Here is a 16,686-nt window from a genome sequence, read left to right as displayed (position 1 = left end):
GGAAATAGTTACAGATTATGTCGTTATTGTCAAGCTGGTACTTTCCTTCAAAGGAGACCTGGAGGACCCGAAGAACATGACCAGTTTTCTGAGATATTTCAGAAATATCTCAGTATATTTCTCCCAACAGGGAAAACTATAAAATGTGCTGAACTAAATGGTGACATAAACTGATCCACTCCCTTTAGCTTATTCCTCTCCCCACAAAAAAATAAACTGGTTGCCAGAATCACCCATCAGTCCTATTTATCTAAAATTTAACTAGAACATTTTATTCCTGCAATGAAAATATTATAAAATAATGTTACAGTAGAAACACTTAAAGTAAAATGTAAATATATTAATTAATACAAACACAGAACACTTGCGCCTTTTGTGGGGGGCACAATTGTATTTTTTTATATTATAGTTTAAAAATTACAGTATTACCACAGTCATCGTAATTACAATATAAAAAGGCCAAAGGATTTATGGAGTTATTTTCAAATTTATGGCTATCATTAAGATAGTATTTTGGGGACACCTGGATGGCTCAGTCAGTTAAGTGTCCAGCTTTGACTCAGGTCCCGATCTCACAGTTAATGAGTTCAATCCCCACATGTGATTCTCTCTCTCTCTCCCCTTCCCCTACTTGTGCATACTCACTCTCTCAAAATAAATAAACTTAAAAAACAAAAAGATAGTATTTTTGACTGCCCACCTTAACAAAAATGTTTTATACTTAGACAAAAAAATTATCCCTTAAAACATACAGAAAAACATAGCAAAAGAAAGTCCCATTATCTCTTAGGCTGAAAAAATTCTTATATACAGTCAAACTAAACTTGGAAGACAAATCCCCATTTACACAAAATGTCTCAACTCAGCCATCGATTTTAAATTTCATAAAATTTTATAATTTCATAAATTTTAAAATTCATAAAACTTCTAAGAGTTTTATAAATACAAAAAAGTAAAAATAAGGAACTAGAAAAAGGAAATTTTTCTAAGGATTATTACTAGAGGCTTCAGTGACAAGTTAAGACATTTTGATCCATTCAAATCTATTAAAAGAAAGCCTTGTAAAAGCAAAGAATTTAAAAGCTTTGCCCTCATCTAGCATGTTAAAGCCCATAAGTCTTTTGTGAAATGAGGATTTTACACACACACACACACACACACACACACACACACACACACACATTTAGATCCCTTAAGGTTATTATTAAAGCTTCAAAATAGAAGAAAGATTCAAAATTGTTAAGACTCTCTCTTATAAAAGAACGGGCTTACATAAATATTATTTCAGCAATGACAGCATTAAAAAGAAAAAAAAGAGTCTAGACTTAATGAGTGCCCCCTCCATTTAGGACTTAAATATTTGTGAAATTACATATATTACTGTAATAAAGTAAATCTGACTGAAAAGTTGTTTTATCTAAAATCTTATGCAAAATTACAATATGTATTAGGAAGTCAGGATGCCAATGCAAATTCCCACAGCATTCTGAATTAACCATTTATAAAACACACGTCCAAAACATGGAAGAAAGTAGAATGTTCTTTCACTAAACTGTCAAAAAATATCTATCTGATAGGTAACAGAAATAAACACAGCTGACAGAAATGGATACCAATACCTGTATACATGAGTTAGTATAACCACATGTATTTTCTAACTCTATGAGGTGACAGGGTCTACAAGCAGTAACACCTCAGCAGCGAAAATCATACACAGAGCCAGATCTTAGTTTCTAAATACCATTCTCCAATTACAGAACCAGGGCTTCCTGGAGACAAGGCTGGACAGGAAAAATATAATAATAGCCTGAAACATCTTACAGTGTCAGAGAGGAAATGGTTAAAAAAGAAAACAAAAACAGAAACAAAGATGCGGGTACGTCAAAAGGACACAGGAGGCAACCTGAAAAAATTCCCAATGGTCAAAGCCAGAAAAATTTGAGTAACAAAATAAATACTGAGGACACTGGATTACAACTCAAAGAATAAAACGAATTTCAGTGAGTCCAAACAGAACTACGTAAACAATCAAATAAATAACTAAATATGGGGAAAAAGATAAATCTTCCTTACGGATTTCAAATAGTAACATAAAAGGAATAGAGGAAGTAGAAAATCACCATTGGAACACCATACTAAAATAACTGGGGCAGGCAAAATCCACTGAAGAATAATAAAATTTAGTCAGGGAAACTGTAAAGAGAAACAGGATATTTGAATAGCCTCAAAATATCCTTCCCCTATCATATTAATAATACTGTGGGTGGTTTTAACAAATGTCCATAAATTTTTTGATACTCCTTCCTTCTGGAGGTGGAGCTTCATTCCCTTCTTCTTGAGTGTGGGTTGGACTTAGTGACTTGCTTCTACTTCATGGAGTATAGAAAGGAAAAAAGGATACTTCTACAGTGAAGAAATCTGGCAGATACCACCTTACCCAGTGATCAAGGTTAATATCACCAGTAGTAAGTTGTGTCAATATCATATACCCCTCAATATAATGCCATGAGAAAGATACTTCACCTCCATGGTATTATTCCCAAAAGTCCATAGCATGATTTCTGTTATCAAAATATATTACAAAGTTACAGTAAAGCTACAATAGTAAAAACAATGTGGAACTAACGTAAAGATAGACACAGAGACCAGTGGAATAGTATGTAGTGAGCCCAGAAATAAACCCTTACATATATGGTCGAATGATCATCAACAAGGCTGCCAAGACCACAAAATGGGGTAGAAACTGTCTCTTCAACAAATGATGTTGAGAAAACTGGACAGCCACATGCAAAAGAATGAAGTTGGAGCCTTACCTTATACCATATACAAAAATTAACTCAAAATGAATTAAGGACCTAAATGTAGGACCTAAAGCTATAATACTCCTAGAAGAAAACATAAGGGAAAGACCTCATGACATTGGACTTGGCAATGACATCTTAGATATGATACCAAAAGCACAGGAAACAAAAATTAAAATAGAAAAATGAGATTCCATCAAATTGTACAACTTCTGCACATCAAAGGAAATAATCAAGGGAGTGAGGACAACCTATATAATGGGAACAAATAATGGCAAATCATATGTCTGATAAGGGGTTAATATCCAGAATATTAGAATAAAGAACTCCTATAAGTCAACAACAACAAAAGTAACCTTAAAAAGTTACATACATGGACAGAGGACTTGAATAAACATTTCTCTAAAGAAGATAAACAAATGGCCAATAAGCATATTAAAAGATGCTTAACATCCCTAATCATCAGAAAAATGTAAATCAAAACCACAATAAGATATTATCTCACACTCATTAGGACGGTTATCATCAAAAAACAGAAAATAACAAGTGCTGGGCCAGATGTAGAGAAATAGGAACTCTAGTACACTATTGATAGAATATAAAGTTTTGCAGCCACTATGAAAAACAGTAAGAATGTTCCTCAAAACACTAAAAGTAGAATTATCACATGATCCAATAACTCGACCTCAGGGTATTCATACAAAATTCAAAGCAGGATCTTGAAGAGATATTTCTACTTCCATATTCATTGCAGTATTATTCACAATAGCCAAGAGGTAGAAGCAACCCAAATGTCTATCAACAGATGCATGGATAAAGAAAATGTGGTATGTACATACAACAGAATACTATTTGGCCTTCAAAAGATAAATTCTGTCCCATGCTAAAACACAGATAAACTTTGAGGACACTGTGCTCATGCTCAGTGCTGAGTGAAATAAGCCAGTCACAAAAGGGCAAATACTGTATGACTCCACCTATGAGATAGCTACAGGAGTCAAAATCATGTAAACAGAAAGGAGAATGGTGGTTGACAAGGGCTAGGGAGGGGGGGGAATGGGAAGTTGTTGTTCAATAGGTAGGGAGTTCTAGATCTGCAAGGTGAAAGAGATCTAGAGATCTGTTACCTAATAATGTGAAAACAGCCCCACTGAACTGTACACTTAAGAAAGTTTAATGAGTAACTTTTATATTGTGTTTCTTACCATGTATTTTTTTAAGTTCACACCATGAAAAAACATCAAACTTGAAATGAGAGACATTATACAAAATACCTACATCCATTCATTTCAAAAATAAATAAAAATTTCCATGACCTTTAAAAGATCTGTACTAGAAAAAAAGGACATTAGTGGGAAACCTGGTGAAATCCAAATAAAATCTACAGTTAATAGTAAATAAATAAATGAGCAAAAAAAAAAAAGAAAATCTATCTGAAATTACATGGCAACACAACAACAGAGACCAGAATTCTGAAAAAAAAAAAAACTGAAAATTAAGATTTAAAAGAAAGCTATCTATCAAGTACTGTTAAGGGATGTAATTACTGCCGAAATAACAGTCAAGAGTGAAAAGGAGAGCAGACTTGTCATCCAAAAGATTATTCAAAACACATCAAAAAGAGAAAACAAATGGGGCTGGGTGGCTCAGTTGGTTAAGCGTCGGACTTCGGCTCAGGTCATGATTTCACAGTCTGTGGGTTCAAGCCCCATGTCGAGCTCTGTGGTGTCAGCTCAGAGACTGGAGCCTGCTTCAGATTCTGTGTCTCCCTCTCTCTCTGCCCCTCACCTGCTCATGGTCTCTCTCTCAAACATAAGTAAACATTAAAAAAAAATGTTTTTAATAAATAAAAAGAGAAAACAAGGGGCACTGTGGTGGCTCAGTTGGTTAAGCATCCAACTTCAGCTCAGGTCATGATGTCATGGTTCGTAGGTTCAAGCCCCGTGCCAGGTTCTGTGCTGACAGCTCAGAGCCTGGAGCCTGCTTTGGATTTTGTGTGTGTGTCTCTCTCTCTGCCCCTCCCCTGCTTGCATTCTGTCTCTCTCTTAAAATAAATAAACATTTTTAAAAAATTATAAAAGAAAAAGAGAGAGAAAGCAAATAATTCCCAAATCACGTATTTCCACAAAAGAGCAGGCACACTAGAATGCTGACAAGCATACAATAAGATTTAAGTTCATTTCAAATGGTATTGGGTAGTTTGCTTTCCCTTCTACTATGAAACTACCCTGCTGCCATAAAGAGCTATAAAACTAGACAAAACATATAAAGTAACAGTTTTCCGAGAGAGGACAGTATGTAGCACAGACTGTGTTCCCTGAGAGCACAACAATGAACTAAGCTCTACAACTGGCCCCACTCACAGCCTAAAAGTGATTTCAAAGTCACAGCACAGGGAGGGAAAACCAACAGGACCTGGTAGTCATGCCAAGTTGAAGAGACTGAGATGAGAGTATGAGGAGGCCAAACCAGCTAGGATTTATAGGGCAGTGTAATAGAAAGGAAGGAGCTGCAGAGAGAGGGGGCTCTGGAGATCAGCAGAAGGTATCCCCAAGACTGTGGCTATGTAATGCTTTATATATGAATAAATCAGTCTCCAAAAGGCTGGGGGTTGCGGGGGGGGGGGGGGGCACTCAAGACCAACAGAGTGAACAATTCTCAGGCTCACACAGAGCATGGATTAGTTCACAGTCCTACCAGCCCCAGTAGAGAGATCATGTAATATAAGGGAACCTGGGTAGAGTCCTCAAAAGAGTCACATCCTAGTACGAGGGCCAAAGGAGGACAAGAACAAAAACTATTATGAATTCATAAGAAAACATAATAGGAAACCTCAAAACAATCAAAATGACACACAAATAACTAAATGCCAGAACAAAGTCCAACACGCTTTAAACAAATACTATAAATTCAGTACTCCACATAAAATCCAGTGTCTAGAATAAAAATTACAAGGTATGTAAAGAAGCCAGTAAATACAGACCAAAATCAGGATAAAAGCCAATAAATACAAACAAATCAAGTAATGATAGAGATGATAGAATTGGCAGAGAATGACCCTACTAAATATTATAAATCTTTTTAGAATTTTTTGAAGGATACAAAGGGAAATATGAAGACAATGAAGAGTGAAATGAAAGCTATGAAAACTCTGCACACAGAACTATTGTATGAAAAATACAACATCTGAAATAAAATAAAACTGAAAAACACGCTGAAAGTGATAAGCAACAGATGAGACACTAGAAAAAGGTCAATGAACATGAAGACAGGGCAACAGAAACTATCAAATGAAGCACAGAGGGAAAAAAAGATTGGAGAAAAAAATAACCAGAGCTTCAGTGGAGTATTATTATCTAGAGGATTAACACACTTATAAGAGTCCCAAGAGGAGGGGCAGAGAGTGGCTGGAGCATTTGAAGAAATATTGGCCAAATATTTTACAAACTTAATGAAAATCATAAACTCACAAACCTAAAAATCTCAACAAACTCCAGGCAAAGGAGGCATAAGTAAAACCACACCAAAGCACATGAAAATCAAACTGCTGAAAACCAGTATCAAAGAGAAAATTTTAAAGGCAACTAAAGGAAGAAGCAAAACCTTATGTACAGAGAAACTAAGATTAACAGTTTTCTCATTGGAAAGCTAGAAAAAAGTAGAAGATAACTTCAAAGTGCTAAAAGAAAAACTGTCCCTAGAATTCTCCCCAGTGAAAATCTTTTAAAAATGAATGTGTAGGGGCGCCTGGGTGGCGCAGTCGGTTAAGCGTCCGACTTCAGCCAGGTCACGATCTCGCGGTCCGTGAGTTCGAGCCCCGCGTCAGGCTCTGGGCTGATGGCTCGGAGCCTGGAGCCTGTTTCCGATTCTGTGTCTCCCTCTCTCTCTGCCCCTCCCCCGTTCATGCTCTGTCTCTCTCTGTCCCAAAAATAAATTAAAAAACATTGAAAAAAATTAAAATAAATAAAAATAAAAATAAAAATGAATGTGTAATAACCACCTGAAAAGATGCTCAACATTATTAGGCATGAAGGAAATGCAATTCAAAACCACTTTACACCTTGGCCATAATAAAAAAACAGTAAGTACTGCTGTGAATGTGGAGAAATTGGAACTCACATGCACTGCTAGTAGGAATGTAAAACGGCACAGTCACTTTGGAAAACAGTTATGCAGTTCCTCAAATAGCTAAACACAGGTCACCGTACAATGCAGAAATTCCACTTCTAAGTATACAAAAGAGATGAAATCATCTGTCTACACCAAAATTTGTGTATCCCAATGCTGGCGCAGAGAAAGTACCAACAGCCTGGAAAATACTGTGGTAAAAGAAAGTAGAAAATACTCAAAAAATAGAGAATAAAAGGAATATGAATGAACAGGAAAGCTCCTGATGGCCAAATATGGGCAATCTGAACAACAAAATAAGTAAAATAGTAACAGATTATAAGCAACAGAATAAACTAAGAATCCAATCCCGATAAAAACAAATTATAATCAAACACATGAAAAATGGGGAGCTCTTCCTTACAACAGAATTCTAGCCGACAGAATTTCCATTAGTCCTTCTATAAATTGTTCCTACTATAAACATCAGTAGTGAAAAATCAACATCATATGCTTCATGATATGATGTACTAAGAAGTACATGTCACTTCTGTACCCAAAACTGCATAACCCAAGTTAATCAAAAGAAAACATTCAGCAGACCCATCTCACGCAGTGGTAGCAACCAGAAGAGCTACCCCATGTACGGTAAAGAAGTCTGGAATACCAAAATGTAGTTTCTCAAACAAAGGCAATACAATAGAGCAAAGATAAGCTTTTCAACAAACCTGGGGCTGGAAAAACTGAACATCCACATGCAAAAAAGGAAAACAAAAACAAAAAATCTGGATACAGACCTTACACCCTTCACAAAAATTAATTCAGAATAGATCACAGACCTAAACATAAAACACAAAACAACAAAACTTCCTAAAGAAGAAAACCTAGATGACTCTGGGTATGGTAATGACTTTTCAGATACATCAAAGATATGACCCATAAAATAAAATAGTAATAATAGAAAAGCTCGACCTCATTGAAATTAAAAACTTCTGTTCTGTGAAAGGCATGTCAAGAAAATGAGAAGACAAGCCACAGACTGGAAGAAGGTATTTGCAAAAGACACATCGGATAAAGAACTGTTATCCAAAATATACAAAGGACTCTTAAAAATCCACAATAAGAAAACAAACGGGGCGCCTGTGTGGCTCAGTCAGTTGAGTATCCAACTTCGGCTCAGGTCATGATCTTACAGTTTGTGGGCTCGAGCCCCGCATCAGGATCCATGCTGACAGCTTGCTCAGAGCCTGCACCCTGCTTCAGATTCTGTGTCTCCTCTTTCTCTGCCCCAACCCGGCTCATGCTCTGTCTCTCTCTGTCTCTCAAAAATAAATAAATGTTAAACAAAATTAAAAAAAAAAAAAAAGAAAACAAGCAACCTGATTTTTTGTAAATGGACCAAAGGCCTTAATAAATACCTCACCAAGAAGACATAGAGATGTCAAATAAGCATATGAAAGATCGATGCTTCACATTAGATGTCATCAAGGAAACTCAAATTAAATTAATAATGGGATACCACTATACAACTACTAGAAAGGCCAAACTCCAGAACACTGACAACACCAAATACTGGTAAGGATGCAGAGCACAGAAACTCTCACACAGTGCTGCTGAAATGCAAAATGCTACAACCACTTCTTACAAAGTAAGAAACTTACAAGTTTCTTACAAAAGTAAACATTTAATTCAGCAATTGTGCTCCTTGGCATTTACGCAAAGAAGCTAAAAACTTATGTCCACACAAAAACCTGTACATGGATGTTTACAGCAGTTTTATTCATTTCTGCCAAAACTTGGAAGCAGCCAAGATATCCTTCAGTTGATGAATGGATAAACTATGGTACATCCAGAAATGAAATATTATTCAGCACTAAAAAGAAACGAGCTATTTAAGCCATGAAAAGACATGGGGAACTTCAACGCATATTACTAAGTGAAAAGAGCCAATCTGAAAAGGCTTTAAGATTTCAACTATATGACATTCTGGAAAAGGCAAAATTATGGAGACAGTAAAAAGATTAGTGTTTGGGGAGGGTGGGTGAATAGGCAAAGCACAGAGCATTTTTAGGGCAGTGAAAATATATAGCAGGTACATATCATTTTGCATTTGTCTAAACCCATGGAAGATACAATGCCAAAAGTGTATAATGTGGACTTTGGATGATAATCATGTGTCAATGCAGGTTCATCAATTGCAACAAATGTACCACTTTGGTGGGGAACGTTGAAAATAGGAGAGGCTATACACGTATGAGGTCAGGGAGCATATGTGAAATCTCTCTGCCTTCCCCTCAATTCTACTGTAAAGCTAAAACTGTTCTAAGGAATATATATATATATAGAATATATAGAGAGAGAACATATATATGTAAACTATATATATAGACTATATATAAAGAATATATATATACATATATAATATATATATACAATATATATACAATATATAGTATATATGTATTATATATATATACATATACACACACACACACACCCGCAATAATACCCTGGCCCAAGAGGAGCTAATTTACAAAGGCTTAGTGAGGTTAAAAAAAAGGGGGGGGAGAGAGGCAAAACAAATCTAGAAACCAAATCTTCTTATCATGGTTTGGTATTCTTTCTACTTCATTAAAAGCAGCCATTAAAACATGTGTCCTTATCATTAGGCTTACACACTACATCAAGGGGAAAAAAACTACCAATTGACAAATAATTCCTGAATGCCTAATAAATTCCTAATACCCAGCCTAAGTGCTAGAAATATAACAATAAACAAGAACAATATAACCCTTACCTTCAAAAAATTTAAGTCCTTTTTTTAAAAATGTTTATTTGAGAGAGAGACAGAGCACGAGCAGGGGAGGGGCAGAGAGAGAGGGAGACACAGAATCCAAAACTGCCTCAGGCTCCAGCTGTCAGCAGAGCCTGACATGGGGCTTGAACCCAGGATCCATGAGCTCATGCCCTGAGCCGAAGTCAGACGCTTAACCAACTAAGCCACCCAGGCATCCCAAAATTTAAGTTCTAACAGGCAGAGGCAAAGGGGTATTAAAGAGCTGATTAATTTAAATAATGCATATAAGACACTCGGAATAGTAAATGTCATACAGTAAGTGTTCAATAAAAATCAGCTATTATCAGCTGTAAATATTACCTTTACATTTCTAAGTAATCAGCCTAATGTATACTAAGAAGAAAATCTTATTTGTCCAGATCTCTAAAAATCAAGACATTCTTTAGATGTTTTGGTACCAAATGTCCTTACTTTTGATCAGCAGGTCAGCTTTTAAAGAACTACCCCCCTCCCCAATCTATCTCTTATAGGCCTATCCAGAGGTAGACATGTCCAGTCAGTTTCCTTATACAGGAATCTGAATCACTGCAGAGGCAGCAGGAGATAAGAAATACCAGAAGTTCAGTTCATACGGCTGAGCTCCACAGGGACCCATCTCTATCAGCGTTACCCTGGTTCCCATTCTTCCTGAGGTCTGCTCAGCTTGTCCTTCAATTCTATCCTTCCAGTAAGTCTCTTTTCTTGCTTAAGACAGCCAGACCTTGTGTAATCTTACAAAAAAAAAACAAAAAAACAAAAAAAAAACCCTGATATAGATAATGTAAAATCACTCTACTAAAAGGAGTGCTCCCAAACCCAAATGCCAAAAATCAAACTGAACATTATTAAAATGAGAAAACTTCACTATTTGTAAAGCATGCCTCAATAAAACCTGGGGGGCAGGGGAGGTAGGATAACAGTGGGATGTGGGTATGTAATTTAAAAGCATAAATAGCACATTTATACTGGATAATAAAATATTTTTAGGTTATTTTCATATACACTGATTACATTATGTTCCAATACTAAAATGTTTACATAGAAAACACTTCTTAACATGTCTCAGTTTAAAGTAGTCCCATTTAGGAGCACCTGGGTGGCTCAGTCGGTTAAGCGTCCGACTTCAGCTCAGGTCACGATCTCACGGTCTGTGAGTTTGAGCCCTGTGTCGGGCTCTGGGCTGATGGGTCAGAGCCTGGAGCCTGCTTCCGATTCTGTGTCTCCCTCTCTCTCTGCCCCTCCCCCTGTCTCTGTCTCAAAAATAAATAAACGATAAAAAAAAAAAAATTTTTTTTTAAATAAAGTAGTCCCATTTAAAGCCAAGCTGCACTGACTGCAATGATTTTAAAATAAGATATGTTAATATCTAAAAACTGTATTACTGGTGAAATAAAGCTCACAACATAATGATCATATCTTGCTTTCAAGTTTATTGACAACACCCTACAGTACTTTGCTTAATTATTTGTTTTGCTTACATTTCCACTCTCTATTTAGTCTTACTTTGCAAGCAGCCTATATCACAGCAGGAAACCCCTTCAAAATGCAAACCTCTCCAGCTCCAGGAAAGATTGAAATTAGGACAGCAACACTTGCTCATGTTTTACATTATAAGAATTTAAGAACTGCCTTACTTGGCCATACCATGCTTCATTCACTAAAAAATCTCTAGCACAGGGGCTCCAAGGAACACATGAAAGAACTATGGTTGTCCTACTTGCCACCAATCGAAAAGCCTAAAGCACATGCCAAAATATATTCATTCACCTTAATAAACCCATACTGGATCTGAGGGGCGCCTGGATGGTTCAGTCAGTTAAGTTTCTAACTTCGCTTCAGTCATGACCTCATGGTCCATGAGTTCAAGCCCTGCATCAGGCTCTGTGCTGACAGCTCAGAGCTTAGAGCCTGGAGCCTGCTTCCAATTCTGTCTGCCCTTCTCTCTCTGCCCCTCCCCCCTCATACTCTGTGTGTGTGTGTGTGTGTGTGTGTGTGTGTGTGTGTGTGTCTCTCTCTCACAAATAAACATTAAAAAAAAATTTTTTTTTTAAATCCATACTGGATCTGTTACCATTAGTCCACCCTCATCAGTTTTGAGACATTTTATATTTTAAGATTAGTAAAAGGTATTAAAATAGAAGGACAGGGGTGTCTGGGTGGCTCAGTCAGCTGAGCAGTCAACTCTTGATATCAGCTCCAGTCATGATCTCCCAGTTTGTGAGATCCAGCCCCCCATCAGGCTCTGGGCTGCCAGCACAGAGCCTGCTTGGGATTCTCTCTCTCCCTCTCTCTCTCCCCCTCCCCCACTCGCACGCACACTCTCTCTCAAAATAAACATTAAACAAAATAGGACAAATAATGAAAAAAGTAAACTGAACACCCAGGGGTACCTCAGTAGCTCAGTCGGTTGGGCATCTGACTTTGGCTCAGGTCATGATCCTGGTTCATGGGTTTGAGCCCCGTGGTGGAGTTCTGTGCTGACAGCTCAGAGCCTGGAGTCTGCTTTGGAATCTGTGACTCCCTCTCTCTCTGCCCCTCCCCCACACGTGCTCTGTCTCTCAAAAAATAAATAAACCTTAAAAAAAAATTCAAATTGCATGTGCACAGGTTATATGATAAGCTCCACATATATTTCCTACCGCTGCCTTATTTGCAAATAAATGATTTGTTTTAACTTTAAACACTATAAAACTCAAAGTTTTGCTCCTGTAACTTTCAGATTTAGCCACTTTATAATAGATACCCTTTTATCTAGCAACTTCCAATATTAAACTCAAACTTGTTACCTCTTTCTCCAGTAAAAATTAATCAACTTTATAGTAGGGCTTTCAGAACTACTTCTTAAATCATCCTACTATAATGGCCTCTGGCAGCCAGCCTAGGTAGGTACCTTACATACCAGCAAGCATCAAAATCAAATTTAAACTACCTCAATTCCACTTAAATTCAATACTGAGTGTCTCCCAACAGTGTTTCAAGCAAACAGAGATGATCTAAAACTTGATGTTTCAACTCTCATCGCTTCTTCGTCTAGTGTAGGGAAACAAACATAAGTAATTCGTTTGAACACAGTATCTGTATAGAAAGCCAAAAATAAAATACATCCAAATGAAAACCTTGTTTTGCAACATTAATATTCCAGCTTCCCAGCCTCTTTGCAATTTAAGTTTTTTTTTTTTTTTAATTTTTTTTTAACGTGTATTTATTTTTGAGACAGAGAGAGACAGAGCATGAACGGGGGAGGGTCAGAGAGAGGGAGACACAGAATCCGAAACAGGCTCCAGGCTCCGAGCTGTCAGCACAGAGCCCCACGCGGGGCTCGAACTCACAGACCGCGAGATCATGACCTGAGCCGAAGTCGGCCGCTTAACCGACTGAGCCACCCAGGCGCCCCATGCAATTTAAGTTTTAATTACCACATAAGTTCCCATTTCTACAACAAGACCCAAAATATTTACAAGATGAACAAGAGTAAAGCCCAACAACATTCACCTACCCAACATTTGGCAATCCAACAATACCAATTTTCAAGGAGGTTCCAAATCTTCCAATGATTGGGGGTGGTTTAATTCCATCACCTCCCTTTTTGGGGGGCATCTGAAATGTCAAAACATATATATAAACAAAATCTTTTACTATCCCCATTAACCAAAAACATTTCATCACACAAAAGATATTACTGAATAACAGATTTAAAATAAAACATACTGTATATACCAATCCAAAACTGACACAGAGCTAAATCCACTTTATTTTTTAAAAAGTATTTTAAAAGTTCTAGAAACAGGTCTGATTCTGATAGTTGTCAAAGCAGTCACTCCTAAGAAGTCCCAGAAAGCTTAATCTAAAAATATGTGACACCATAAATCAAAAATAAAATTTAGCTGCCAATCTTCCAACCATATTGTTCACAAAATTCTTTCTTTCTTAACCAGATATAAGGTCACAAGAATGAAAGCACTCAGAAGCAGGAATAGAGAAAAGAGAGTCAAAGAAAATCCATTCTAGTACAACCTGCAACCAAGTCACCTCCCCCCAAACCATTCCTCGTACCTGGAACCCATTCTTTCCCATTTTCCCCACAAGCACCATTTTCACACGGATGAGCACACACCAGTATCAGAGTCTTGGCGACCACGTCTCTCCCACCTTTGGCACTGTAGATACGACTCAAGGGTCCTCATAAGCAACCTCCAGAATCTACGCTCTGGTTATTTCTAGTTCTAAATGAATCCACTAACTCTTTTTATTTACAAACTGAAACTTTCTAGGTCCCTGCTAATCTGGCTCCAAGTTCCTCCGTGCAGAATTAATCCCACTTTACTACTGCAAGCTGAACTCATGAGGACTACCAACCTCACGTTCTACAAACTAGGAACTAAAACTGTCCCTGTCTTCTGGCGCCTGCTGAACCTCCAGCGGCCACACTGACGCCCTGCTCACAAGTGGTATTCCAGGCTCTTGATCTCTGACCCCTAGGGCCAGGGACCTCCCTTCTCAGGGTCTTAACTCACACCTGTTCCCAGCTTCAAAGCCCAGGCCTCTGCAAGAGCAGAGCCTCTCCAGTCCTCTGGCCTCCTACCGAGGGGTGGCCAGCAGCCCAGCCAAAGCGGGCCTCCACCCAACATCTACCCCCGTGGACTGGGCCACTGGCCATCCCGGCCTCTCAAGAAGGCTTTCCCCAGTGTGCCGGGCGGAGGCGTGGGCCGCTCTCGGGACGCGCGGCCTAGTCCAAGAGCGCCTCATTCATCCACACACCACACGTTTCCCGCTGCCCTCGCCCATCCCGGCCACCCGGCCACCCGGCCCTGGCCTCACACCGGCCTCAGGGCCACGAGCTGGGGCGCCGAACACTCGGCGGAGGGGGCACCCGCGGGCTCGCTGACGGACTCACCGTGCTCGGGGCGGGCGATGACACGGGGTCCCAGCGGCAGGGTAGACGAGTACTGCCGGCAGCGAGAGGAGGGGAAGAAGGAGGAGAAAGCGCAGGCCCGGCCCCTCCGCGGAGCAGCACGCACGACGGCGGTAGCGGCTGTAGCGGCGGCGGCGGCGGCGGCGGCGGCGGAACGGGCGGGCCGGGCGCCGGGCGGCACCTGCGCGCAGATCGCGGGCCCCGCCCCGCCCCTCGCTCCTGCCCACCCCGTCCATTGGCCCGACGAGCCGGGAGGCGGGAGCAGGGTGGGAGGAGTCGCGCGGCGCCCGAGCAGGCGGGAGGAGGAGCCGGAGCTGGAGCCCGTCTGTCTCCCCAACTCATCCCCCCCTCCCGCTCCGCTGGCCCCGGGAGCGCGCGTCTTCCGTTCTCAGCACGTGGAGCTCCTGGGACCCGGGTCTCTGCTTCCCTCCCGGAGCGCGCCCGGCGTTGCCGCACACGCTCATTCGTTGGCCTGCAGCCGCACATTTCACCCGCTGGACCTCGAAGCGCCCTCGGCCAGACCGCCCGCCCCGAGACGGGTCTCACGAAGTCTGGCGAACAGCCGTGCCAAACCTGCGGACCTCCTGGCTGCTAACCTCCTGGCTGCTAACCGACTTCTCCGGGGCCAAGACCCCAGCTTGCCATCCTTTTCTTATAACTTTCTTGAGTCAACCCAAATGGTGAGAAGCTGTTAAATAAACTTAACTAAAGGGGGAAAAAAAAAAAGGGCCAAGGGAAGCTTGTGATCTAAGGACTCCTTCATCACTTTATTGTCCAGGCGTTTTACAGGCACTGGATCAAAGAATGCATTTAATAGAGCCAGTTTCCCCTACTTTTCCTCTGGATGGTTATGAGCAAGGGGCTTTGGAATTTGGGAAACAGGTTCCCATCTGGATTCCACTACTTGTGACCCTGGACAAAGTAACCTCTCTGAGCTTTAATTTCCTCTTTGATAAAAGTGAGACTACTGAGACCCACCTTAGGTTATTATGAGGATAAAACGAGATATGTGTAAAGCTTACAACAACAGTACCTGGCACATACAGGAGGGGCTCATAAGTGGTCCATAAAGGGTATTGTTAATATTGGGGTTTCATCCGATCTCACCCACACATACTACACCATGAGCTCTATCTGTAGAAGGAATTCCTTCTGTAAACTTTCAAGTATTTGTTGCAATGAATGTAATACCTTTCCCAAAATTGTGACCCTAGAAGCTTCTTTCAAGGAGACTAGTTCATGGGGCGCCTGGCTGGCTCAGTGGTAGAGCACGTGACTCTTGATTTGGGGGGGGGGGGGTTGTAAGTTGGAGCCCCTTGTAGAGACTACTGAAAAATAAAAAAGCAAAGATATTCATAATAAAGGGAAAAAATATGAGCTGGTTACTATCCCCATTTTATAGATGAGGGAACAATATCAGAAAGGCAATGTAATTTGGATGTCACACAACTAGTAAATGACAGAGGCCAGATTTCAGACCCAATCTAACTGAAAGATCTGTTCCCTTTAAGCCAAATTTTTTTCTAATATAAACTCCTTATAAGCAACAACTGAGCCATTATTTATAATAAAATTGCATTACGGTTTTTTTAATTTTTTTTAAGTTTATTTATTTATTTTGAGAGAGAACAAGTGGGGTAGGGGCACAGAGAGAGGGGGACAGAGGATCCAAAGCAAGCTTTGTGCTTACAGCAGAGAGCTGATGGCAGGGCTCGAACTCACAAACCATGAGAGCATGACCTGAGCCAAAGTCAGACATTTAACTCACAGAGCCACCCAGGAACCCCAGCACTAAGGTTTTTCTTAGCCCTATGAAAATGATCTACTGAGGTAGGTTAAAAAGCTGTTTCTGTAAATTTGGAATTCTCAAAGACACAGGCAACTTGATTTGATTTTTTTAATATCATTCATAAACATGCACTGTTTATATTCTCTCAATCTAGCTCCCTTGTTGCCACGTCCATGCATTTTTTAATTTTTTTTTTTAACGTTTATTCATTTTTGAGAGAGCATGAGCAGGGGAGGGGCAA

The 16,686-nt window shown here is 39.7% G+C and overlaps 2 protein-coding genes across 2 annotated transcripts in view; one reads left to right on the top strand and one right to left on the bottom strand.

The window, feature by feature from the left end:
* Nucleotides 1–14,829, bottom strand: part of OLA1 (Obg like ATPase 1) — a 173,718-nt gene extending 158,889 nt beyond the window's left edge. Inside the window, exons 1-2 of the mRNA XM_058713680.1 lie at nucleotides 14,639–14,829; nucleotides 13,241–13,341 (exon numbers count right to left, since the gene is read on the bottom strand). Of these exons, the coding sequence (XP_058569663.1) occupies nucleotides 13,241–13,341 (101 nt within the window). The 5' untranslated portion in view covers nucleotides 14,639–14,829. The remainder of the gene's footprint in view (nucleotides 1–13,240; nucleotides 13,342–14,638) is intronic.
* On the top strand, nucleotides 13,847–15,351 carry LOC131490435 (myristoylated alanine-rich C-kinase substrate-like). Its single transcript, XM_058692778.1, has 2 exons — nucleotides 13,847–13,920; nucleotides 14,271–15,351. The coding sequence occupies exons 1-2, from the start codon at nucleotides 13,847–13,849 to the stop codon at nucleotides 15,349–15,351; spliced, it is 1,155 nt and encodes a 384-aa protein (XP_058548761.1).
* Nucleotides 15,352–16,686: the final 1,335 nt, after the last annotated feature.

The sequence above is a fragment of the Neofelis nebulosa genome, chromosome 2 (assembly GCF_028018385.1).
Source record: "Neofelis nebulosa isolate mNeoNeb1 chromosome 2, mNeoNeb1.pri, whole genome shotgun sequence".
NCBI lineage: Eukaryota > Metazoa > Chordata > Mammalia > Carnivora > Felidae > Neofelis > Neofelis nebulosa.
This window is presented reverse-complemented; position numbering and strand designations above follow the sequence as displayed.

What these genes read in the sequence shown, in the direction of transcription:
- LOC131490435 (XM_058692778.1), top strand. Translation starts at nt 13,847, where the DNA reads ATGAGCACACACCAGTATCAGAGTCTTGGCGACCACGTCTCTCCCACC. An exon ending in ACTGTAGATACGACTCAAGG is followed by an intron (nt 13,921 to 14,270) that starts GTCCTCATAAGC and finishes ACCTGTTCCCAG; the next exon opens with CTTCAAAGCCCAGGCCTCTG.